The 26912-nt window shown below is 40.6% G+C and overlaps 1 protein-coding gene across 1 annotated transcript in view; it reads left to right on the forward strand.

Annotated features, from left to right (window-relative positions):
• The window catches only part of LOC126088540 (eukaryotic translation initiation factor 2-alpha kinase 1-like), a 161852-nt gene that overhangs the window by 122532 nt on the left and 12408 nt on the right, over positions 1-26912 (forward strand). Inside the window, exons 9-10 of the mRNA XM_049906719.1 lie at positions 11470-11667; positions 12171-12308. Coding sequence (XP_049762676.1) covers positions 11470-11667; positions 12171-12308 — 336 coding nt within the window. The remainder of the gene's footprint in view (positions 1-11469; positions 11668-12170; positions 12309-26912) is intronic.

Raw genomic sequence — 26912 nt, forward strand, 5'->3', positions numbered from 1 at the left:
GAAGCAATCAGGTGAAACTAAATAATTCATCACTGATTAGGAACTTTAACATGCAGAAACTCAAGAACTAAACTATCAAAGCACACAGATGAAATTACACAATTCGGTGCTGGTTAGGAACTCATAAAAGTCACAAAATTGGCTACTTCCCTGTTGCTGCTTCTCTCTTGGTTGGTTGCTGCTGCCGCCTGACATTACTTGAACTGATTGTACATCTCCCTTGTCCATTTTCTTTACTGAATACATACATGCATACAGTGTGCTATGGAGCTTTTCCACCATTTGCCACAGTGGTTGATTGACTGAGATGTTGTTACTGCCAAAAGAAATGGGCATGCTAAATACTAGTGATGTGAAGCACTCTCTGCTCTGCTATTCTAAAGCTGATTGTTGTTGTTGTGGTCGTCAGTTCAGAGACTGGTTTGATGCAGCTCTCCATGCTACTGTATCCTGTGCAACCTCCTTCATCTCCAAGTAACTGCTATACCATACATCCTTCTGAATCTGCTTAGTGTATTCATCTCTTGGGCTCCCTCTACAATTTTTACCCTCCACACTGCCCTCCAGTACTAAATTGGTGATCCCCTGATGCCTCAGAGCATGTCCTAACAACTGATCTCTTCTTCTAGTCAAGTTGTGCCACAAACTCCTCTTCTCCACAATTCTATTCAGCACCTCCTCATTAGTTACGTGTTCTACCCATCTAATCTTCAGCATTCTTCTGTAGCACCACATTTCAAAAGCTTCTATTCTCGTCTTGTCTCTATTCGGGAAGACAACAGTTCAGTCCCATGTCTGGCCATCTTGATTTAGGTTTTCTGTGATTTCCATAAATCGCTTCAGGCAAATGCCGGGATGGTTACTTTGACAGAACATGGCCGACTTTCTTCCCCATCCTTCCGTAATCCGATGACCTCACTTTTTGGTCTCTTCCCCCCAAATCAACCCCCCTCTTTTTATCTAAACTATGTATCATCCATGTTTCACTTCCATACATGGCTACACTCCATACAAATACTTTCAGAAAAGACTTCCTGACACTTAAATCTATACTCTATGTTAACTTCGACAGTCATCAATTATTTTGCTTCCCAAATAGCAAAACTAATTTACTACTTTAAATGTCTCACTTCCCAATCTAATTCCCTCAGCATCACTTGATGTAATTCAGCTTCATTCCATTATCATCATTTTGCTTTTGTTGATGTTCATCTTATATACTCCTTTCAAGATACTGTCTATTCCATTTAACTGCTATTCCAAATTCTGTGCTGTCTCTGACAGAATTAAAAAGTCATCAGCAAACCCCAAGGTTATTTCTTCTCCCTGTATTTTAATTCCTACTCCAAATTTTTCTTTCATTTCCTTTACCGCTTGCTCAATATAAAGATAGAATAACATCGGGGATAAGCTACAACCCTGTCTCACCCCATTCCCAACCACTGCTTCCCTTTCATGCCCCTAGACTTTTATAACTGCCATCTGGTTTCTGTATAAAGTGTAAATAGCCTTTCACTCCCTGTATTTGACCCCTGTCACCTTCATAATTTGAAAGAAAGTATTCCAGTCAACATTGTCAAAAGCATTAACTAAGTCTACAAATGCTAGAAATGTAGGTTTGCCTTTCCTTAATCTGTCTTCTAAGATAAGTCATAGGGTCAGTATTGGCTCACATTTCTATAGGAATCCAAACAGATCTTCCCCAAGTAGGCTTCCACCAGTTTCTCCATTCTTTTGTAAAGAATTCTTCTTAGTATTTTGCAGCTGTGACTTACCAAAGTGGTAGTTTGGTAATTTTCACATCTGTCAACACCTGCTTTTTTGTGATTGGAATTATTATATTCTTCTTGAAGTCCGAGGGTATTTCGCATGTCTCATACAACTTGCTCACCAGATGGTAGAGTTTTGTCAGGGCTGGCTCTCCCAAGGCTATCAGTAGTTCTAATCGAATGTTGTCTACTCCTGGGGCCTTGTTTCGACTCTGGTCTTTCAGTGCTCTGTCTAACTCTTCACGCAGTATCGTATTTCTTATTTCACCTTCATCTACATTCCCTTCCATTTCTATTATATTGTCCTCAAGAACATCGCCATTGTATAGACCCTCTATATACTCCTTCCACCTTTCCCTTCTTTGCTTAGAACTGGGTTTCCATCTGAGCTCTTGATATTCATACAAGTGGCTCTCTTTTCTCCAAAGGTTTCTTTAATTTTCCTGTAGGCATTATCTATCTTACCCCTAGTGAGATAAGCCTCTACATCCTTACATTTGTCCTCTAGCCGTCCCTGCTTAGCCATTTTGCACTTCCTGTCGATCTCATTTTTGAGACGTTTGTATTCCTTTTTGATTGCTTCATTTACTGTATTTTTATATTTTCTCCTTTCATCAATTAAATTCAATATTTCTTCTGTTACCCAAGGATTTCTACTAGCCCTAGTCTTTTTACCTACTAGATCCTCTGCTGCCTTCACTACTTCATCTCTCAAAGCTACCCATTCTTCTGCTACTGTATTTCTTTCCCCCATTCCTGTCAATTGTTCCCTTATGCTCTCCCTGAAACTGTACAACCTCTGGTTCTTTCAGTTTATCCCGATCCTATCTCCTTAAATTCCCACCTTTTTGCAGTTTCTTTAGTTTTAATCTACAGTTCATAACCAATAGATTGTGGTCAGAGTCCACAAATGCCCGTGGAAATGTCTTACAATTTAAAACCTGGTTCCTAACTCTCTATCTTACCATTACATAATCGATCTGAAACCTTCCAGTGTTTCCAGGCCTCTTTCATGTATACAACCTTCTTTTGTGATTCTTAAACCAAGTGTTAGCTATGATTAAGTTAAGCTCTGTGCATAATTCTGGCAGATGGCTTCCTCTTTCATTCCTTACCCCCATTCCATATTCACACACTACTTTTCCTTCTCTTCCTTTTCCTACTGTCAAATTCCAGTCCCCCATGACTATTCAGTTTTCGTCTCCCTTCAGTATCTGAATAATTTCTTTTATCTCATCATACATTTCTTCAATCTCTTCGTCATCTGCAGAGCTAGTTGGCATATAAACTTGTACTACTGTGGTAGGTGTGGACTTTGTGTCTATCTTGGCTACAATAATGCATTCACTACGCTGTTCGTAGTAGCTCACCTATGCTCCTATTTTTTTTATTCGTTATTAAACCTACTCCTGCATTACTCCTATTTGATTTTGTATTTATAACCCTGTATTCATCTGACCAGAAGTCTTGTTCCTCCTGCCACCTTACTTCACTAATTCCCACTATATCTAACTTTTAACCTATCTGTTTCCCTTTTAAATTTTCTAGCCCACCTGCCCGATTATGGGCTCTGACATTCCACGCCCTGATGCGTAGAACACCAGTTTTGTTTCTCCTGATAATGAAGTCCCCCTGAGTAGACCCCGCCTGGAGATCTGAGTGGGGGACTATTTTACCCAAGAGGACGCCATCATCCTTTAACCTTACAGTAAAGGTGCATGCCCTTGGGAAAAATTGTGGCTGTAGTTTCCCCTTGCTTTCAGCCATTCGCAGTATCAGCACAGCAAGACAGTTTTGGTTAATGTTACAAGGCCAGATCAGTCAATCATCCAGACTGTTGCTCCTGCTACTACTGAAAAGGCTGCTGCCCTCTTCAGGAACCACACATTTGTCTGGGCTCTCAACAGATACTTGTCCATTGTGGTTGCACCTACAGTACGGCTATCTGTATGGGTGAGGCATGCAAGCCTTCCCACCAAAGGCAAGGTCCATGGTTCATGGAGGGGGGGGGGGGGGGGGAGCTGATATTAATCACATATACAGTGTGTGTTACTGATGCCTCAATACTAGTTTCTTTTAGCCATCCAGAAGAAACTATGTGCTGATGGATTTAGAAATGTAACTTCACCATCAGGAACATGCAAGCAGTCCTGAGTATGTTCAGAAATAGATGAAATGTAGGGAACCTCGCAAGCTTTTACATCACTAGGGCTGAAGCCAGACAAGTCTTAAAGGAGATTGTAGACAGAATTCCTAATACTCACAAACAATTCCACAAGATGAACAAATGAATGGGATTCAATTAGGAGGATATTAAGAAATAAAATTCTCGTCCAAAATCTAACATACTGAACAGTGGTGTTCTGCACAAACAAAATATAGGAACGTAGCGACATCCATTCATAATGTAAATCCCAATTTCTGTCATTATTGGGAATACATGAAGAGTAGCACTTCTCACCCAACAACTCACAGCTGTACAGCTGACCTCTCTGCACATGGACACTGTAATCTGTGCTATCTGGCAAAAGAAATCCTATGTTGCCACGCATATTTACGGTGGGAAGCAATTATGACACTACTTCTAAAATCAGGAAAGTACTGAGTTCCTCAGCACTCACTAGATGTACAGGAGTGGTCATTGAACAGATGATTAACTTATGCCTATTGAGTACCACTGAAACCATAGAATTAATGTACTGTTTTCTGTCTTGGTTTCAGGAGTACTGCCACATGCACCAACATTTTCATCCAGCTAAGAGTGATAAGAGTCTTCCCTGCACAGACAATACTTTATTAATATCTTCTTTGATATGGTGACAAAGTATCATCTGTTACTCAGATTGTGTTTTATTATCACCTCCTCATATTACTGCTGTTCTTCCTCCCTGAACAGTGGTTTTGTTATTTAGATAGTGACATGCATTCCAACTAATTCCCTCAACAGATTTATGTCTCCTATGGTAGTATTGTCAATGTTGTACTTTCCTGTATTTCCTTTACAGGAGGAAGGCCAGTGCAGTACTAATTATTTGTGGACAAATTTACTATTGGTTTCTGCCCAGAGCCCCAAAACCACTGCTCACTAGTCCCAGTTGATACGTAAGAGGTTGGAAACCTGGGCTGATATACCTGATTTTAAATTTTCATGAGATAAACTGTTTGTGTATGTTGTAACTATACTTCAGATGAAGTGCACCAGTCTCAATTATAAAACTTCTGTGAAGTTCTTGGCACTTGTCTCTAACACAAAATTCTCATGGCTGCCTTGCTTTGACAATTTGAAATATAGCTGTGTGAAGGCCTTCGGTATCCTAAAGTACCCCAATAGTAAGAACGGGTGCGGATTGAATCAGTATTGTCACATTTTGAACCTTCATTCAATCATGACTTGCATATTGTACAGGATCATCAAGACATTCCTGCGTAAAGGTACTGGATGCAGTCAACAAAGAGGGCATTAGACTGGCCACATGGACCATCAAACAAGCCCCGTAACGTAGTCTCTGAGGTACACAGCGGCATCTCCTCATAGAGTGACATATAGGTTGAGTTTGATATTTGCCAGAGTCTCCTTGCATTGGTGCTGTGACTGCATAGAAAGTAGTGGAAGTTTTACAAAAACTGTCGAACAATACAGCTATTTTCCATCCAAACAAAGAAATAAACATTCTTAGAGGTACTTGGTGTTGCAGACATTAGTTCTTAAACACAGATGTAGCAAATAACCTCCATGTTGGGGTACAGTAAGATAAGTGTTACTTAATTGTTTTTAAGTTTTTAACAGCATTTTACCTGATAACAACAAAGAGGGCAACATGGGACAGGTACCCATTTATTTTCCTTTGTAATGTAATTAGTTTTTAATCCACCTACTAAACATCTTCTTGGTGTAATATGCTAAGATATGAGCAATTACAAATATACTGGGATGGATGAGGTCTTAAAATATTGGGACATTCCTTGCATTTTCTTCCTCCCTAACTGCTTTATGGGCAGTCTAGCACATGGACCCAGGAGATGAAATATTCCAAACAGTACAAAGACAAAAAGAGGAGGTGATATGTCACATGGACATAAGGAACAGAGAAGCAAAGCAACCTGCCAGGAAAACTGCTGCTCATCATCATATCTGCTTGCAAGCTGTTCGATCATAGTAGGTAATGCAGAGGGCGATATCTGAGTGTAGGAGGAAGTAGGGCGAATTTACAAGCGACAAGCTGTGGTCAGTATAGCTAACAATCTGACAGTTGTGCATTTTCTTCCAGTCTCATAAGATACATGGAATAGTCCTCATGTCAGACACTGCCCACTGACTTGTCTCTCCAATAAGACCAGCTAGAATGATAGAATGACTCTCACAGTACAGCACATTTAAACTTCCTGTGCTGTAAATGCTAAAAAGAGGCGAAACATTTGTCATTCCAAGGATTTACTTTCGATTCTAGGCAGTGATCAGATGATGGATAAAAATTATTAAACTTCTGTGGTTTACCAGAACTTCTCACCAATGTGTTTGGGAGAAATAGCCCATATTAAAAATCTGAATGACACTGGTCTCAATATGTTATCTTGCGGAAAGGGTTCCAATGATGTCGGTGTTTAGTGCCCAAAAAGAAATCTATCAATCCATCCACTCATCAGTTTGCCCAAAATCTGATATTTGTTGGCCATGTTACAGGAAGAATGGAAAAATTTCTGCTTTCCTTGTCTATACATTAATGAAAAATTACTCTGTTTCCCCATTTAGCCTGAGAGTAAAATTCCACCCTGCTCCTGGTGGAAACAGGATAGTTATATACTTGACAGTGTGCAACGAAGTGCTCACCTTGTGGCAAGGATAGTCTGGAAATGCCATATTATTTGATGTTACAGAGGTTAGAACAGTGGTGGAAGACAACTGTGGGTAGTATAGGATGGGTATTAGAAAGAGAAGAGCTCATTTGTGGGCTTCACTTGAGGAAGTTGTAGCCTTGGTGCCAATAATTATTGAGGCATCTGAGGGCTGAGTGTCAAGGGAGGAGGCATAAGGTGTTTTTTTTTTTTTTTTTTTTTTTTTGGAAGTGGGAGCTGTATTTGCTGGAGGGTGAGAGGAGGAGACTATCTGGGAGATATGATTGCAAACAAGGTGCATGGGATTGTTGATATAAATGTTGAGGAATTTTGATGATGGAACAAATAAACTTGCCTCAGAAAGACTTGGCCATAGATAAGGGACTCTTTGATGTGGAAGAGGTGGCATCCATCAAACTTAAGGTATTGCTGTTTATTTGTCAGATGTGTATGGTATGAAATGTGGATGTAAAATGAAGGACTTCTTAAAGGAGAGTTGTTTGGAATTTGGAAAAAGACAAGGCGTATTTGAATTGGGAAAAGGAGTTCAGCTCCTACAAGAGTGGAAGAGAAGTTTTTAGTATGTGTCCAGCATATTTTGACAGATGTGCCATCATGTACCATATTTGTATCATGTAACAAGCATCTTGTGAGGAATATATATATATTTTCCCTCTAAAAAAAAAAAAAAAAAAAATATATATATATATATATATATATATATATATATATATATATATATATATATATATATATATATATATATGGTTATAATAGAGGGAAACATTCCACGTAGGAAAAATATATCTAAAAACAAAGATGATGTGACTTACCAAATGAAAGTGCTGGCAGGTCGACAGACACACAAACGAACACAAACATACACACAAAATTCAAGCTTTCGCAACAAACTGTTGCCTCATCAGGAAAGAGGGAAGGAGAGGGAAAGACGAAAGGATGTGGGTTTTAAGGGAGAGGGTAAGGAGTCATTCCAGTCCCGTGAGCGGAAAGACTTACCTTAGGGGGAAAAAGGGACGGGTATACACTCGCACACACACACATATCCATCCACACATATACAGACACAAGCAGACATATTAAAGACAAAGGAATGTTTCCTTCTATTATAACCATATATATATATATATACACACACACATGGCCTTTTGGACAAGATGCTGTGTGTTTCTAAATATTTTAGGGATGACAAATGTCTATCATTTGTTGAGTTTTATCCACTTGACATCTTGTGCATGAGGTAGCATAAAATGAACATGGTTTACAAGTTTAAAACCTGAATATGGCAGCTAAAACTGTTGAAACTGGTTGTGTTGAATAAAAAATATTTTGTGCAATCTTGGCCATTGAATGGTTTTTAATGAAGAGAACTTCATTATGCAACCAGACTTAAAAACTGTCATTGATAAGGGGTTGAGCTTTTGTGTGTTAGGAAGACTTCTTCCAAATTACTCATGAGAAGTTTGGCATAAGACAGAGAGACAGAGTCATACTGGTTCCTATGGTGGTTCCCCTTGATTTGTTTGTAGGTCTGTCCCTTGAATTTGAAACAGTTAGGGTAAGGATATATACAGTATTTTAGGGAGAATGTACGAAAATGTAAGATTGCTACTTACTATAAAGAAGACATGTTAAATAGCAGACAGGCATAATTAAAAGACGCTTACACAGTACGAAAATGTAAGATTGCTACTTACTATAAAGAAGACATGTTAAATAGCAGACAGGCATAATTAAAAGACGCTTACACAAAGCTTTCGGCCACAGTCTTCATCAGCCAATGGTAAAAACCATTCATACACACAAGCAAGCACACCTTATGCACACATGACTGCCAACTCTTGCAGCTCAGGCTAGAATGGCTGAATGGCATTCTGACCCAAGTTCCCGGGGTTGGTGGTCATGTGTGCATGAGGTGTGCTTGCTCGTGTGTATGAATGGTGTACGTTTCTCTTTTGCTTATGAAGGTTGTGGCCAAAAGCTTAATGTAAGTATCTTTTAATTGTGCCTGTCTGCAACTTAACATGTCTTTTTTTACAATATGTAGCAATCTATCTTCTTGTACATTGTTGATGTCCCTACCTGGAGTTTCCATTGTTCAACATTTTAGGAAAATTTTCATGTGAGCATTGGAAGAGGTAATGTTCTATAGATGGGAGGCCATGCACGATATTTGTGTAGGACAAGATTAAATGGATGGCAACAAGGAGGGCTGCACGTATGAGAGGTGTAGGGATGGATTTGAAATGTTCCAATAAGTGGTTGAAGTATTTTATGTAGAATGGGTAGCAAGTAGGTTGAGTGAAATAGGAGGGTTTAACTGTTCTGTGGAGGATGTTTTGTAGCTCAATCTGGCCTGCTTGCTATTTTCTTACTTTCCCACCAGTATTTGAATTCTGAGACAGTTTTCACAGGTCCAGTTGTATTAGTTTAAATACTTCAAATGCCATTCAGTTTTTCAAAGTAGTTTTTTATAATGAAGACAGTGAGTGACTGGTTATCATTTGCTATATTTGTTTGATATTTAAGTTTATAGATATTTACATACATAGAGTGTACCTGGGCCTAGTTTCTTGGAAGCATTCATTGTCAGCGGAGTACTGTGTGTTCAACCCCAGTGATTTCCAATGTTTCCACTGGGTGCTTTTGTGGGTACATGTTTCTGAAAAACAGAGCTTACAAAGAACTGTAGACACAGTAGAAGTACTGGAAAATGTAATCTGCACCTTGGACACCACAAAGATTCAAAGGAAACGCATTTGAACTTTGTCATCTGAACATAAGAAAGATGAGTTTCTCATATTACTACAGGGAAATGAATAATCGGAAGGTATTTCTGCTTGTGTATTGTAATTAAAGTAACATCCTTTTGAAGTCACAGACATTATGCAGTGGACCTACAAGGATGCAAGATAGTATTTCATTACTGTAAGTACAATATAAGTATAATGGGATTTGCTATATATTAAAAAACTGGAATGATGTACTTTCCTTCTTTTCCCTCTCCACCTCAAGTTGGTTTTTAATCAGTCAGTGAATCAAGGTGCATTTTATCAAAGACTGAAATATGCAGTAGCAACACTTTTCTTAAGTGAAGATAAACAAGTGATCTTTAATTATAGGTCCATCTCCCTCCTTCCCATGTTCTCAAATGTTTTGAGAAGATGGCATACCACAGAAATTGAACCACTTTTCTGACCATAAGCTTTTAATTATTGTTCAGTTTCACTTCTGTTAATCTACACAAAAAGCAATACATGATCACAAACTTAGTTAGGCCATGATTAAACAAGAACAATTACCTTGATGGCATTTTGTACAACCTTGCCAAGGCCTAAGTATGTGGATATGGCAATGCAAACTGAACTGAAACTTACATACAAGAATTTCATAATTTTAAAAAAGAAAGAGAACTAAACGACTAAATCTACAAATTAATATCTAAATTTCAATCCATTGAAGGGCTGCCTGTATCATTTTACAGAAATCTCCTAGATCTCCAGGGTGAGACTATATGCTGCCCCTTGTTACAATATTTTCAATGGTCTGATGTTCATTGCCACAGTCACATTGAGAAATGAAGCATTTCCCCATCTCTGGAGGCTTTCTGCACAAATGCTGTGGCTTGTACAAATCATGTTAATTGTTTTCTAAGCATGCCATTGTAATTAAGTGCCAGTTGGTCTTGTGTCTTGTCTTATGTGGGTCTAGTATTCATCATTGGCAATATTATTCCGTGTTTCTGACCACTTCTTGCTCTTGTTGAAATCCACTGCTTGTAGCGATGCTGCCAGTATAATAGGTGACTGCCTTTATTTTAATCAATTCATTTTAAGTGCATGCATGTCATAGTGGATTGGGAGCGGAGGAATTGTAATTAATTTTTCATATTGCTTGAGAAGGGCGTTCTGTCTTTGAAGATATGATGGCTTAATGTTGTTTAGAGTTGGTAAACAGTAAAGAGGGGTACATCGGATACAGCCTGTTCTTGTCCTCATTGCTGTTTTTACCTGAATGTCATTTTTTTCACGTTTGAACTATTATGCCACAATGGAGCTAGCTGTGTTTAGGTGAACATCAATTTTTCTCGCATTTGAACAATTATGCCCTAATGGAACATATTACTCAGCAGCAGAGTAGACGAGTCCTACGAAAGAGCATCGTACTGTTGTAACTCTTGCACCCCATGAGGAACCACTCAGTTTCTGTCTGATGTTATTGCATGTTCTCAGCTTTTCTGCAGTGTTTTCTATGTGTTTCTTGTACGAAAAGGTTCTATCAAGAGTTACTCTCAGATATTTTGGGAAGTCTTAGTGATTGAGAACATGACCATTAAAGGTGACATTTCACATGAAGAGTGATAAGAATGATAGCTAGTCTTTATTAAAATGTTCCTGATACTCAAGATAGAGCAAGAGAGAACACAACCAAGACATGAGACAGTTGAACATTGTCCATAAACCCACACATAGCACCATGAAATAAATATCAAAGCCATCATGTGCAGGACCAAAAACCCTAGAAAAAGTCCCTTCAAACTTGAGAGAGGTAAACAGTAAAAATATTTTCACAAATTATATCAAAATTTGATAGAAAACTATTACTACAATAGTAAAGATTTTATGTGCTCTACAATTTAGTTGTAATTGTTTGTTAGTATGCCTTACTAAAGTAGCTTGCAATGTTTGCTTCTATCAGTTAATATGTAACTTGACTTCACACATTTCTAAAGGATTTTCTTAATTACGAGCTTAACAGAACATAATGTATGAATAAATAAATGAGTAAGTAAGTTTGCGTGTATATGAAAACAAACTTAATTGTCTCTCTTTTTTTAATTTTTTTCTAGCCAAGCAATATTTTTGTAAATAGTGAGCTGAGTCAAGTCCAAGTGGGTGACTTTGGCCTTGCATGTTTTCTGCAACATTCACACAAGGATGTTGCATTATTATCACAGCCAACGTTGTATGGTGACCACAGGAATATGGAAATTGGAACAAAAACATATGCTGCTCCTGAACAGCTTGAAGGTGTTTGTAATCAAAAGGTAAGCTTAAGAAGAACCTTCTCAACATCTGATTCATTACGATCTAAACAAATGTTGGTCATTTCTGATCAAAACAAACAGTCAGGCAAAGGTAGTCTGAGTCGTGTGCAGCTATTTTTCATAATAATGAAAGCATTTCAAAGCTAGCTTTCAGATATCAGTAAAATGCTGCCAAGTGTCACTGCTTTTACTTTGCCATGGCAGTGAAGCTTCTGTTGTATACCCTCTTTAGTCATAACCACTGTATTGTATGTCTAAGTTGTACAGTTACTTGTAACAATACTGTGAAAAGGAAAGTTGCTACTCACCATATAGCGGAGATGCTGAGTCGCAGATATTGTGCCTATTTGCAACTCAGCATCGCCGCTATATCGTGAGTAGCAACTTTCCTTTTTACAGTATTGCTGCATTCCATCCTGGGTTTTCCATTGTTTGATTGTACAGGTAATTGTGCTTTTTAAATGTTATCACATGTCATTGTAATATTTTGTGATTTATTTCAGAGTGACTTGTATAGTTTGGGAATTGTACTGTTTGAACTGCTTCAGCCGTGTTATACAGACATGGAGAAGAGCATTCTTATAAAAGATCTAAAAGATGGTGCTGTGTCACAGGAGTTGTGTGCAGCAGCACCGGAACTGGTAAGTCATTATTAGGCACGTTCACTTGAAGTGTGTGTTTGCAGTTAATTTGTTGCTAACTGTTTCATGTTAGATAATATAAATATAACTATAATACCAGTTTCCAGTTGTTCTGTTTTTCACTGAACTTTCTCTCCACTGTTAATTAAGCCTATAAAAACTGTAGGCAGGTAAATAGTCCCAAGCAGTTGAGTAACAATGACACTATCTGTACGTAGCATTATGCAGTCCTCACTCACACAAAAGATTATGACCGACATTTCTAGGTATTTGTGAATAAAAAGTTATGTAACCTGTATTCTGTGATTTTCATGTGGAAATAATAGTGAGTGCACTTGAAGCTATCAGCAGGTAACAAAGTTGAGTTAGTCTCTGTTTCTAGATACACTCCTGGAAATTGAAATAAGAACACCGTGAATTCATTGTCCCAGGAAGGGGAAACTTTATTGACACATTCCTGGGGTCAGATACATCACATGATCACACTGACAGAACCACAGGCACATAGACACAGGCAACAGAGCATGCACAATGTCGGCAGTAGTACAGTGTATATCCACCTTTCGCAGCAATGCAGGCTGCTATTCTCCCATGGAGACGATCGTAGAGATGCTGGATGTAGTCCTGTGGAACGGCTTGCCATGCCATTTCCACCTGGCGCCTCAGTTGGACCAGCGTTCGTGCTGGACGTGCAGACCGCGTGAGACGACGCTTCATCCAGTCCCAAACATGCTCAATGGGGGACAGATCCGGAGATCTTGCTGGCCAGGGTAGTTGACTTACACCTTCTAGAGCACGTTGGGTGGCACGGGATACATGCGGACGTGCATTGTCCTGTTGGAACAGCAAGTTCCCTTGCCGGTCTAGGAATGGTAGAACGATGGGTTCGATGACGGTTTGGATGTACCGTGCACTATTCAGTGTCCCCTCGACGATCACCAGTGGTGTACGGCCAGTGTAGGAGATCGCTCCCCCACACCATGATGCCGGGTGTTGGCCCTGTGTGCCTCGGTCGTATGCAGTCCTGATTGTGGCGCTCACCTGCACGGCGCCAAACACGCATACGACCATCATTGGCACCAAGGCAGAAGCGACTCTCATCGCTGAAGACGACACGTCTCCATTCGTCCCTCCATTCACGCCTGTCGCGACACCACTGGAGGCGGGTTGCACGATGTTGGGGCGTGAGCGGAAGTCGGCCTAACGGTGTGCGGGACCGTAGCCCAGCTTCATGGAGACGGTTGCGAATGGTCCTCGCCGATACCCCAGGAGCAACAGTGTCCCTAATTTGCTGGGAAGTGGCGGTGCGGTCCCCTACGGCACTGCGTAGGATCCTACGGTCTTGGCGTGCATCCGTGCGTCGCTGCGGTCCGGTCCCAGGTCGACGGGCACGTGCACCTTCCGCCGACCACTGGCGAGAACATCGATGTACTGTGGAGACCTCAAGCCCCACGTGTTGAGCAATTCGGCGGTACGTCCACCCGGCCTCCCGCATGCCCACTATACGCTCTCGCTCAAAGTCCGTCAACTGCACATACGGTTCACGTCCATGCTGTCGCGGCATGCTACCAGTGTTAAAGGCTGCGATGGAGCTCCGTATGCCACGGCAAACTGGCTGACACTGATGGCGGCGGTGCACAAATGCTGCGCAGCTAGCGCCATTCGACGGCCAACACCGCGGTTCCTGGTGTGTCCGCTGTGCCGTGCGTGTGATCATTGCTTGTACAGCCCTCTCGCAGTGTCCGGAGCAAGTATGGTGGGTCTGACACACCGGTGTCAATGTGTTCTTTTTTCCATTTCCAGGAGTGTATATATAACAGCTGGAGAAATGTATGCTCAATTTGATGTTGATATTTGCCCAGTAAGAATTTCTTAGAGTGTGCAAACTTTTTCTTTAGTGCTTGGCTTCTTTGTTTTGAATTGGGAGAATTTGCAAGATTTCAGATTGCTATTTTTCTGTATGGCTATGACTACAGATACCTTAGCAGTTGAACAATGTTGTGCGTAATAGCCCTTTAGAGATCAATAAAGGTTAGGGATCATTGTACTGTCCATTTACTTGTAACTGGAATGAAGTATGAAGCAGTTTCCATCATGTTCACTACTGATGACCCCTCAGAAAAGGAATGTTTCCATTTACAGTGAAGGTTCTTTTGGGAAGACTGGACTAACATCATGGGTAAAGAAAGAAGTGGATGACTAACTGTTGTGGTAAATTAACTTGTTACAAAGGTTGATGGCAGTCTCAGATAAAAGGGTCTGGTCACGATTACAGAATTATCGGTCAGTTTCCCTCAGATATAGTGGACAATTTATGAAAATGTGACTGATTATCTTATTTATCACAAATTTTGTGGACAAAGACTGAATCCAGCAATACAAAGAGATTGGGAGCAATGTTAACATTCCTTATTAGTACGATGTAGGAGGAGACAAATTCTTGGATCACGGGTTGCATACATCAATGCTGTGGCAAAAAATCTATCACTGAAGTGGGGCCACACTAGCTTACCACCGAAGCACTGAAAGTGCTGCAAATAATTTTCTGTGTGGAAACTAATAACAGTTGTTTTTTGGGACAGCAAGGGGGTACTTTTTTGGGGGGGGGGGGGTGTTGGGGTGATGATGATTGGGAATGGATTTCATCAACGTCTATCACAGACTACAATATCCAGGCAGTCGAGGAACTGATTTGCAGCACTTTTAGATTTTACAATGATGAGGATGCACACAAATGCGGTTCTTGAAAGGCTCCATGACCAAGGAGCATGTTCCTATCGTTGAGGAATTGGTAGAACACTTTGACCGTTCTTTATAAAGACTTGGTAACTATGTCGAAAAATAGTGTTATGTATCTGTGTCACTTAAGTGTTGTGGTCCATTCAATAAGTTATTTAACTTACTTTTTGAAGTCCATGGTTTCTCCTCAGTGCATATTAAGACTAAACTAAAGTAATCAAACAATGATAAGAGAAAAGGCAACCATTCACATTATAGAAGAGGCCTGAACAGCAGATATTTGCATGCACTAGCAGTTGATGACTCCCACATTGCTTGCGAAGGAAAAGTGATTTGAGCTCAATCCTATGATAACTTTTCAATCACTGTCAGTGCCATCTCACTTGGTAGCTCAGCTTTTGCTTATCGACATACACACACACATGCATCATACTTTTTTTTCCCTTTTTCTTGCCCTTAACTCTACATTAATGGATTTAAAAAAAACCTGAAGACAACCCCCTTTTCAATTATTTAACTTGTCAGATGTCCCTCTTTATACAGGTATTCAGTAAATGCTTATCTTTTATTTCAAATATGATAGAAAACCTATTCTGGTATGGCAGCCATATCATAACTCCAGGTATTTATCAGTTAAAGCTTCTATTACAGATGACTGGTGCAAGTGAAACATTACTGCTTTCATCTTCAACATGACTAGTTTTACAAGGTAGACTCCCTATCATACTCCCTCAGGTTTATTGGTAAGGTGACTCAGTGGAAAGCCTGTCAAAAACTGATTTATTTATTTATATACTTGTTTCATAGATCTGTACATGTGAGCAAGTCACTCAGATGTGGTACGTGTCAATGTACATAATAAAAGACATAGAATAAAGACATTGTTATAGTATTAATAACAGTGCACAAAAGTCATACTTGTTGTTGTTGTGGTCTTCAGTCCTGAGACTGATTTGATGCAGCTCTCCATGCTACTCTATCCTGTGCAAGCTTCTTCATCTCCCAGTACCTACTGGAACCTACATCCTTCTGAATCTGCTTAGTGTATTCATCTCTTGGTCTCCCCCTACGATTTTTACCCTCCACTCTGCCCTCCAATACTAAATTGGTGATCCCTTGATGCCTCAGAACATGTCCTACCAACCGATCCCTTCTTCTGGTCAAGTTGTGCCACAAACTTCTCTTCTCCCCAATCCTATTCAATACTTCCTCATTAGTTATGTGATCTACCCATCTAATCTTCAGCATTCTTCTGTAGCACCACATTTCGAAAGCTTCTATTCTCTTCCTGTCCAAACTATTTACCGTCCATGTTTCACTTCCATACATGGCTACACTCCATACAAATACTTTCAGAAATGACTTCCTGACACTTAAATCTATACTCGATGTTAACAAATTTCTCTTCTTCAGAAACGCTTTCCTTGTCATTGCCAGTCTACATTTTATATCCTCTCTACTTCGACCATCATCAGTTATTTTGCTCCCCAAATAGCAAAACTCCTTTACTACTTTAAGTGTCTCATTTCCTAATCTAATTCCCTCAGCATCACCCGACTTAATTCGACTACATTCCATTATCCTTGTTTTACTTTTGTTGATGTTCATCTTATATCCTCCTTTCAAGACACTGTCCATTCCATTCAACTGTTCTTCCAAGTCCTTTGCTGTCTCTGACAGAATTACAATGTCATCGGCGAACCTCAAAGTTTTTATTTCTTCTCCATGGATTTTAATACCTACTCCGAAATTTTCTTTTGTTTCCTTTACTGCTTGCTCAATATACAGATTGAATAACATCGGGGAGAGGCTACAACCCTGTCTTACTCCCTTCCCAACCACTGCCTCCCTTTCATGTCCCTCGACTCTTATAACTGCCATCTGGTTTCTGTACAAATTGTAAATAGCCTTTCGCTCCCTGTATTTTACCCCTACCACCTTTAGAATTTGGAAGAGAGTATTCCAGTCAACATTGTCAAAAGCTTTCTCTATGTCTACAAATGCTAGAAACGTAGGTTTGTCTTTCCTTAATCTTTCTTCTAAGATAAGTCGTAAGGTCAGTATTGCCTCACATGTTCCAGTATTTCTACGGAATCCAAACTGATCTTCCCCGAGATCGACTTCTACTAGTTTTTCCATTCGTCTGTAAAGAATTCGTGTTAGTATTTTGCAACTGTGGCTTATTAAACTGATTGTTCGGTAATTTTCACATCTGTCAACACCTGCTTTCTTTGGGATTGGAATTATTATATTCTTCTTGAAGTCTGAGGGTATTTCGCCTGTTTCATACATCTTGCTCACCAGATGGTAGAGTTTTGTCAGGACTGGCTCTCCCAAGGCCGTCAGTAGTTCCAATGGAATGTTGTCTACTCCGGGGGCCTTGTTTCGACTTAGGTCTTTCAGTGCTCTGTCAAACTCTTCACGCAGTATCGTATCTCCCATTTCATCTTCATCTACATCCTCTTCCATTTCCATAATATTGTTCTCAAGTACATCGCCCTTGTATAGACCCTCTATATACTCCTTCCACCTTTCTGCTTTCCCTTCTTTGCTTAGAACTGGGGTTCCATCTGAGCTCTTGATGTTTATACAAGTGGTTCTCTTATCTCCAAAAGTCTCTTTAATTTTCCTGTAGGCCATATCTATCTTCCCCCTAGTGAGATAAGCCTCTACATCCTTACATTTGTCCTCTAGCCATCCCTGCTTAGCCATTTTGCACTTCCTGTCGATCTCATTTTTGATACGTTTGTATTCCTTTTTGCCTGCTTCATTTACTGCGTTTTTATACTTTCTCCTTTCATCAATTAAATTCAATATTTCTTCTGTTACCCAAGAATTTCTACTAGCCCTCGTCTTTTTACCTACTTGGTCCTCTGCTGCCTTCACTACTTCATCCCTCAAAGCTACCCATTCTTCTTCTACTGTATTTCTTTCCCCCATTCCTGTCAATTGTTCCCTTATGCTCTCCCTGAAACTCTGTACAACCTCTGGTTTAGCCAGTTTATCCAGGTCCCATCTCCTTAAATTCCCACCTTTTTGCAGTTTCTTCAGTTTTAATCTACAGGTCATAACCAATAGATTGTGGTCAGAGTCCACATCTGCCCCTGGAAATGTCTTACAATTTAGAACCTGGTTCCTAAATCTCTGTCTTACCATTATATAATCTATCTGATACCTTTTAGTATCTCCAGGGTTCTTTCATGTATACAACCTTCTATCATGATTCTTAAACCAAGTGTTAGCTATGATTAAGTTGTGCTCTGTGCAAAATTCTACCAGGCGGCTTCCTCTTTCATTTCTTAGCCCCAATCCATATTACCTACTATGTTTCCTTCTCTCCCTTTTTCTACACTCGAATTCCAGTCACCCATGACTATTAAATTTTCGTCTCCCTTCACTATCTGAATAATTTCTTTTATTTCATCATACATTTCTTCAATTTCTTCGTCATCTGCAGAGCTAGTTGGCATATAAACTTGTACTACTGTAGTAGGTGTGGGCTTCGTATCTATCTTGGCCACAATAATGCGTTCACTATGCTGTTTGTAGTAGCTTACCCGCATTCCTATTTTCCTATTCATTATTAAACCTACTCCTGCATTACCCCTATTTGACTTTGTGTTTATAACCCTGTAGTCACCTGACCAGAAGTCTTGTTCCTCCTGCCACCGAACTTCACTAATTCCCACTATATCTAACTTTAACCTATCCATTTCCCTTTTTAAATTTTCTAACCTACCTGCCCGATTAAGGGATCTGACATTCCACGCTCCGATCCGTAGAATGCCAGTTTTCTTTCTCCTGATAACGACGTCCTCTTGAGTAGTCCCCGCCCGGAGATCCGAATGGGGGACTATTTTACCTCCGGAATACTTTACCCAAGAGGACGCCATCATCATTTAATCATACAGTAAAGCTGCATGCCCTCGGGAAAAATTACGGCCGTAGTTCCCCCTTGCTTTCAGCCGTTCGCAGTACCAGCACAGCAAGGCCGTTTTGGTTATTGTTACAAGGCCAGATCAGTCAATCATCCAGACTGTTGCCCTTGCAACTACTGAAAAGGCTGCTGCCCCTCTTCAGAAACCACACGTTTGTCTGGCCTCTCAGCAGATACCCATCTGTTGTGGTTGTACCTACGGTACGGCTATCTGTATCGCTGAGGCACGCAAGCCTCCCCACCAACGGCAAGGTCCATGGTTCATGGGGGGAGTCATACTTATTAGCTTAAAAACTAGTCAGCATAAATGTGAAGATAGCAGTTTCATATTTAGGGCATTATTGCATCTATTTTAACCTTGAACAGTAATCAAAACTTCCCACTTTGGGTTTAAAAGTGACCCAAAAATGGAAATGAGAAAAACAGGAATTTTTACATTAGGGCATTATTACATTAGTTTAACAGTAAACAGTGTCAAAAAATTTAAAATCATCTTTCCAATCTGGGTAATTTACTTATTTCTCTGAAAGAATTCCTCTAGTGAATAAAGGGAGGTCTCAAGTAAATAATTTTTCAAGCTACGTTTAAATACTGATGTACTACTCCTTATACTTTTGATGCTGTTGGGTAAGGAATTGAAAATTTTCGTTCCAGCGTACTTTACCCCTTTCTGAATAAGTGTCAAGTTCTTTAACTCACAGTGGAAATCCTCTTTTCTTCTGGTGTTATGTTCATGATGTAGGCAATTCGTTTCATACTGAGTGGGGTTATTTATTATGAAGCACATCAGTGAGTATATGTACTGAGACGTTGCTGTGAGTATTTCAAGTCGTTTAAAAAGATTTCGACATGAGGTTCGTGGGGGTACACCACAAATGATTCTTATTGCTCTTTTTTGTGCTGTGAGGATTTTCTTTGCGGCAGGTGTATTGCGCCAGAAGATGATGCCATAACACATGACTGAATGAAAATAGCCAAAGTAAGCTGACTTTGAGATGGTAATGTCATTGAAGCGTGACAAAATTCGTAAAGCAAATGTTGCCGACGTCAGCCGTTTTAGTGTTTGTAGAACGTGATGTTCCCAGTTCAGCCTACTGTCCACGTATACGCCTAGGAATTTTGATAAGTACACTTGCTTTATCATCTGATCATTCTGTGTGATAACTATTTCTTTTTGGTTTTTGTGGGTTGTCTGGAACTGGATAAAATTGGTTTTTTTCAGGTTTATTGAAAGGGAGTTAATACTAAACCAACCCAGAACTTCTTTAAGGATATCATTGACCTCGGATTCTAAGTCAGTAGTTGACACATTATCCACCACAATGCTCGTATCATCAGCGGACATTGTAAATTTACACTTCTTATTGATGGATAAAGGCAGGTCATTAACATATATGAGGAACAGCAAGGGCCCAAGCACTGATCCCTGTGGCACTCCATGCTGCACAATTCCCCACTCCGAGTCCACTATATATTGTGATACACTATCTGAAACATCTAGAATAATCTTCTGCTTCCTATTTTCGAGGTACGATGTTAACCAGTTCCCTACAGGTCCTATAATTCCATAATGACAGGCCTTCTTGAAGAGTATCTGGTGATCTACACAGTCGAACGCCTTTGATAGGTCGCATAAGACACCAATTGGCAGCCTCTTGCTGTTTATAGACTCTAGAACATCATTTGTGAATGAGAAAATTGCGTTATCTATTGAAACTCCTTTTTGAAAACCAAACTGCTGACTATTAATGATGTTCAGGTCACCAAGGTGTGCCACAATCCTGTTGTACAGAGCTTTTTCTAGGACTTTTGAAAATGTTGTTAATAGAGAGATAGAGCAATAGTTTGATACATTTGTAGCATCCCCTGCTTTGTATAGGGGCCTGACAACAGAGTATTTCATTCTGTCTGGAAACACTCCTTGTTGCATGGATGTGTTGCAGATGTGAGACAAAACTTCGGTCACTTCACTACAGCAAGCCTTCAACAGCTTGCTTGAAATATTGTTGATACCAGCAGAATGTTTATTTTTCAAAGACTGTATGATTTTTTTGATTTCATTGGCAGTAATGGGAAGCACACTTATTTGACTGAAAGGTTCTGGAAAATTATTTTTCATTATACAGGCAGCTTTATCTACAGAACCATGGCAACCTATCTGTGTTGGGACAGTTAAAAAATGTTGGTTAAATATTTCAGCAATTTCCTCACTATTAGTTATCTCTGAGTTGTCAACAGTTAAAACAATATTTTTGTCTTTGGTGTAGTTTACAGTCCCTGTTTCTCTCTTTATCGCATTCCAGATTGTTTTAATTTTATTTTCAGAATTAGTAATTTCAGATGCTATACACATACTTTTAGAGTTTTAAATTACTTTGGCAAGAATTTTACAGTAGAGTTTATAATGTTTTAGCTGAGCAGGGTTGTTAGAAGTCTTTGATGCTATGTAGAGTTGTCTTTTTCTCTGACAGGAAGCTATGATGCCCTTAGTGAGCCATGGTTTTTTTGCAGACCTAGCAGGTTGGACTCTGTATGACTTTTTTGGAAATACACTTTCAAAGATACCTGCTATCTCATTTGTGAATAAATTGTATTTTGAATTAGCAGTTTCTGCTAGATAAACAGGTGTCCAGTCAGTATGCTGAAGACATGATCTGAATGTTTGAATAGCTTCCTCACTTATTTTCCTTACTGTTTTCCATCTAAGTGAGGTGTCACTCAGAGGAATTCCCAAGCTGTTGAAAGTAACTCGTTGTCCGTCATGGTCAGACAGACCATTTAAAAACATTTCAATATTAATATGGTTGACTTTACTCTGATCAACAAAAACGTTATCAATGAGAGTACTGGAAGAGCTTGTGGTTCTGGTGGGCGAGCTAACCACGGGAACAAGGTTGTACGTGCACATGAGATTTTCAAACTCCACCTTGCAGCGAGAATTAACCAAGAAATCTATGTTCAAATCCCCAACAACTACCATGCCCCTATTTTTTCTACTTAAGTACAACACAGATCACGCATGAAAACAGGAAGAAGGTTTACTGAAATGCGAAAAAAGGCAGGATAGAAACAGTGAATAGTCCAAGCTTAATAAGTGCAACATTGAGCAAAGTGAAAGAGCAACAGCATCGTGGTTGAGTGGTCACGGTGCTGGACTACAAAGTGGCAAAGGCGTGTTCAAAATACCCTGGTGCATATTTATTATTATTATTATTTTTTTTTTTTTTTTCACAGCATTATGAACTGTCCTTCCAGTCACTGAAATCTTTATCCGCTTTCTGTACTCTTGGAAGTTGTCTTGCTACACACTGGTTATAGAGTATGAGTCAGGTGATAAGAATATATCACCATCACAAGTAAATGTGATGAGTAGTGAGAGCAGGCAAGATACCACATAGACACCTCACAGAAATGAAAACAACAAATAAACAGGGGTGAACTATTTTATAACAAAGGAATTCCAGAGTCAAAACGTCCAAAATGGAAGCAGCTTCAAAAACATGTTTTGACAGAGCACAGTGAAACTGTCGCATTCATTTGTTGCAGCTTATATGACAAACTATTATGTTTTCATCATTTCCTTGGGAGTGATCACATGCACATTCATAAGAACACCTAAATTGAGCAAGGAGGTATATCTCTCACCAGACATAGAAATTAGGTGCATCGATAAGAGATTCCTATCATATGATGCACATACTGTCACTAATGCTGTGTATGACACACCAGATGTGTTTTTGGATTCGGTTGACTTGTTGCCTTGTCATCAAATGTTTGTGGTTCCCATTCGAAAACCACTTCCCTTCGGCTGCTAATAGCATAGTTATGCAGAATCAACTTTTATTATAGGTCCCTTCCTTACACCTTTCTGTTGCAAACAGACGTTACACCACGACACAGACACAAATCTGAATACAGATAACAATAAAAAAAAAAAAAAAAATTAATAGCATGTGGGAGCTTCAAAAATGGCTTGCATGCTCAACGTTCCAACACCGTGACAGCTTTACTGAGACACTGTTGCTGTTCACGGTTGCTATTTTGCTACCCCCCCCCCCCCCCTTTCTTCCTGTTTTCATGCTTGAACCACATTCAGTTTTTGATGGGCTGTCCACTGTGCCCTCTTACCACTAAGTCAGAGGAGGGTGTGATAGGGAGTTTCCTCTGCATCTCAACGTGATAATACCAATTGCATCTAAAGAGCGTAACTACACAAATGGAATCAGGTGATAATTCTAAAGATGCCACAAAATTCCATCATTAAAACATATCTACACTCCTGGAAATTGAAATAAGAACACCCTGAATTCATTGTCCCAGGAAGAGGAAAATTTATTGACACATTCCTGGGGTCAGATACATCACATGATCACACTGACAGAACCACAGGCACATAGACACAGGCAACAGAGCACGCACAATGTCGGCACTAGTACAGTGTATATCCACCTTTCGCAGCAATGCAGGCTGCTATTCTCCCATGGAGACGATCGTAGAGATGCTGGATGTAGTCCTGTGGAATGGCTTGCCATGCCATTTCCACCTGGCGCCTCAGTTGGACCAGCGTTCGTGCTGGACGTGCAGACCGCGTGAGACGACGCTTCATCCAGTCCCAAACATGCTCAATGGGGGACAGATCCGGAGATCTTGCTGGCCAGGGTAGTTGACTTACACCTTCTAGAGCACGTTGGGTGGCACGGGATACATGCGGACGTGCATTGTCCTGTTGGTACAGCAAGTTCCCTTGCCGGTCTAGGAATGGTAGAACGATGGGTTCGATGACAGTTTGGATGTACCGTGCACTATTCAGTGTCCCCTCGGCGATCACCAGTGGTGTACGGCCAGTGTAGGAGATCGCTCCCCACACCATGATGCCGGGTGTTGGCCCTGTGTGCCTCGGTCGTATGCAGTCCTGATTGTGGCGCTCACCTGCACGTTGCCAAACATGCATACGACCATCATTGGCACCAAGGCAGAAGCAACTCTCATCGCTGAAGACGACACGTCTCCATTCGTCCCTCCATTCACGCCTGTCGCGACACCACTGGAGGCGGGTTGCACGATGTTGGGGCGTGAGCGGAAGACGGCCTAACGGTGTGCGGGACCGTAGCCCAGCTTCATGGAGACGGTTGCGAATGGTCCTCGCCGATACCCCAGGAGCAACAGTGTCCCTAATTTGCTGGGAAGTGGCGGTGCGGTCCCCTACGGCACTGCGTAGGATCCTACGGTCTTGGCGTGCATCCGTGCGTCGCTGCGGTCCGGTCCCAGGTCGACGGGCACGTGCACCTTCCGCCGACCACTGGCGACAACATCGATGTACTGTGGAGACCTCACGCCCCACGTGTTGAGCAATTCGGCAGTACGTCCACCCGGCCTCCCGCATGCCCACTATACGCCCCGCTCAAAGTCCGTCAACTGCACATACGGTTCACGTCCACACTGTCACGGCATGCTACCAGTGTTAAAGACTGCAATGGAGCTCCGTATGCCACGGCAAACTGGCTGACACTGATGGCGGCGGTGCACAAATGCTGCGCAGCTAGCGCCATTCGACGGCCAACACCGCGGTTCCTGGTGTGTCCGCTGTGCCGTGCGTGTGATCATTGCTTGTACAGCCCTCTCGCAGTGTCCGGAGCAAGTATGGTGGGTCTGACACACCGGTGTCAATGTGTTCTTTTTTCCATTTCCAGGAGTGTATATATCAGTTGTTCTGTTGCAAACTTACTTATGTACAGATAGAGCACAGAAATGAATATGTCATAGGACACCTCAGAAGGCAGTGCGAAGCAGAGACTGATAGGGTTGAAATGATTTAAGTGTTATAATATTGTTATTAATGTAATTAAGGCTTCTTACAATGGATTTCTTACAGAGTTTGAGGATATGGTCTCGAATACACACCGAAAAGCTAAAGAAACTGGTACAACTGCCTAATATCATGTACAGACCCCGCGAGCATGCAAAAGTGCCGCAACATAATGTGGCATGGACGCTACTAACGTCTCAGGTAGTGCTGGAGGGAATGACACCATGAATCCTGCAGGACTGTCCATAAAACTGTATGAGTACGAGGGATGGAGATCTCTTCTGAACAGCATGTTGTACAGCATCCCAGATATGCTCAATAATGTTCATGTCTGGGGAGTTTGGTGACCAGCAGATGTGTTTAAACTCAGAAGAGTGTTCCTGGAGCCATTCTGTAGCAATTCTAGAAGTGTGGGTGTCTCATTGTCCTGGAATTGCCCAAGTCCGTCAGAATGCACAATGGACATGAGTGGATGCAGGTGATCAGACAGGATGCTTATTTATGTATGCGTCACCTGTCAGAGTTGTATCTAGACTTATCAGGGGTCCCATATCGCTCTAACTACACACACCCCACACCATTATAGCTCCTCCACCAGCAGGCTGTCTACGCAGGCAAGGGAAAAAAAATTCCCGGATATCCCAGTTAAAAATAAACTTTTCTCATTTTAAGTGACAGTATACTTTTCCTCGGAACTGTAAAACTTATCAATTCTTTGAATGGTTATGGTTTGATACACCGGCATAGAATTTCCCGGCACTTTAGAAAAGGAAACTCGGGGAGGGGGACACGTTTTGGAAAGATGTCTGATGTGCAGCAATATGTACACTGCATACTTTCGTATAAATTCGAATTCCACCAAACACCACATGTTACTTTCCGAAGCATTGAAATCAAGATTGCAATGCGCATTTGCAAGCCAGTCATAGCTCATGTCACGTGATCTTGCCAGCTTATGACAGCGGCTATTCAGAGCATAGGACACGTGATGCAGTCAGCCGATATCAGCATCACTGTTAAGTAGCACGAACACACAAATAGGAAAAATTAATGTACACAGTGTTACTAGAAGCAAAGAAAAGTTAACATAAAATAGTGGTCTCTAAGATTAATAAGCTGCAAGAGAAGCTAAGCTTTCATATATAATATATAATTTTGCGCGTCTTACACTTTAAGATACAGCACACAAATGTGCCAGTAAAATTTTTGACGACGACATAAATGTGTTATCTTCTGTGATCAAAATTATTCTAAATGGTCATCCTCAAAATGTTGATTTTTAAATAAAAGTCAAACGCTCTGTGATTTAAGTTTTGCCAGACAGTGCCGCCAGGTAACAGATGTCACCGTGCTTGCGCAGCTATGATGATGCAGGAAGCCCGTATGTTTGTAAGTGTAAAACATTAAAAGATCTTACATTATGTCATAAAAGAAACAAGACTTTAGAGGATGCCCAAGAGCATCGGAATTTCGTGAATCGTAGTAAAATTCGGCTTAAAGTGCACATTCGTAAGTCCAGATTCTGATGTAAATTTTCTTGAAGTACCAGTACTGTATTATCTCATGTTTGGTTCTTTATTATGGCATAATGCTGTAGGTGCTAGATGAAAACGTGCACTTGAAATACAGCAAACAGTTGAAACTAGCCAACAGTGCAGAATTAAACACTTCGTTTCGAATAAATTGACTGCCTCAGCCGGAAAGTTTAATAAGAGCCAAATTTTTTTAGCAAATCAACAAAAATAATTTCATTGTTCTACAAGGCGATTAATACTTGATTGTCAGAAAGATGGAAATAAAATAAAATCTGAAACTGATAACATATTTTAGCATTCTGCAATTATGTGAATGATAGCTCCCGGCCACAGAAATCCTTTTTGTTTTCATTTGACGTGAGAGCAGTAAATGAAGAGGAAACAGCAAAATCACTAAATGTAAACACTGATCACGTGGAGACTACCCCCTTCCCCACTCTAACTCACACTGCTCTGTGCATCAGCCCCAAGTCTACGACATTTCCAAACCGGTCCAATGCTAGATAGTGGCCCCTCCCCCTCCCTCAAGCGTTTGAGATAGGATGTCAAAAATTTAAAAATAAATATTGAATTTTCAAAAATAAGTG

Source organism: Schistocerca cancellata, chromosome 6, assembly GCF_023864275.1.
Source record: "Schistocerca cancellata isolate TAMUIC-IGC-003103 chromosome 6, iqSchCanc2.1, whole genome shotgun sequence".
Classification (NCBI taxonomy): domain Eukaryota; kingdom Metazoa; phylum Arthropoda; class Insecta; order Orthoptera; family Acrididae; genus Schistocerca; species Schistocerca cancellata.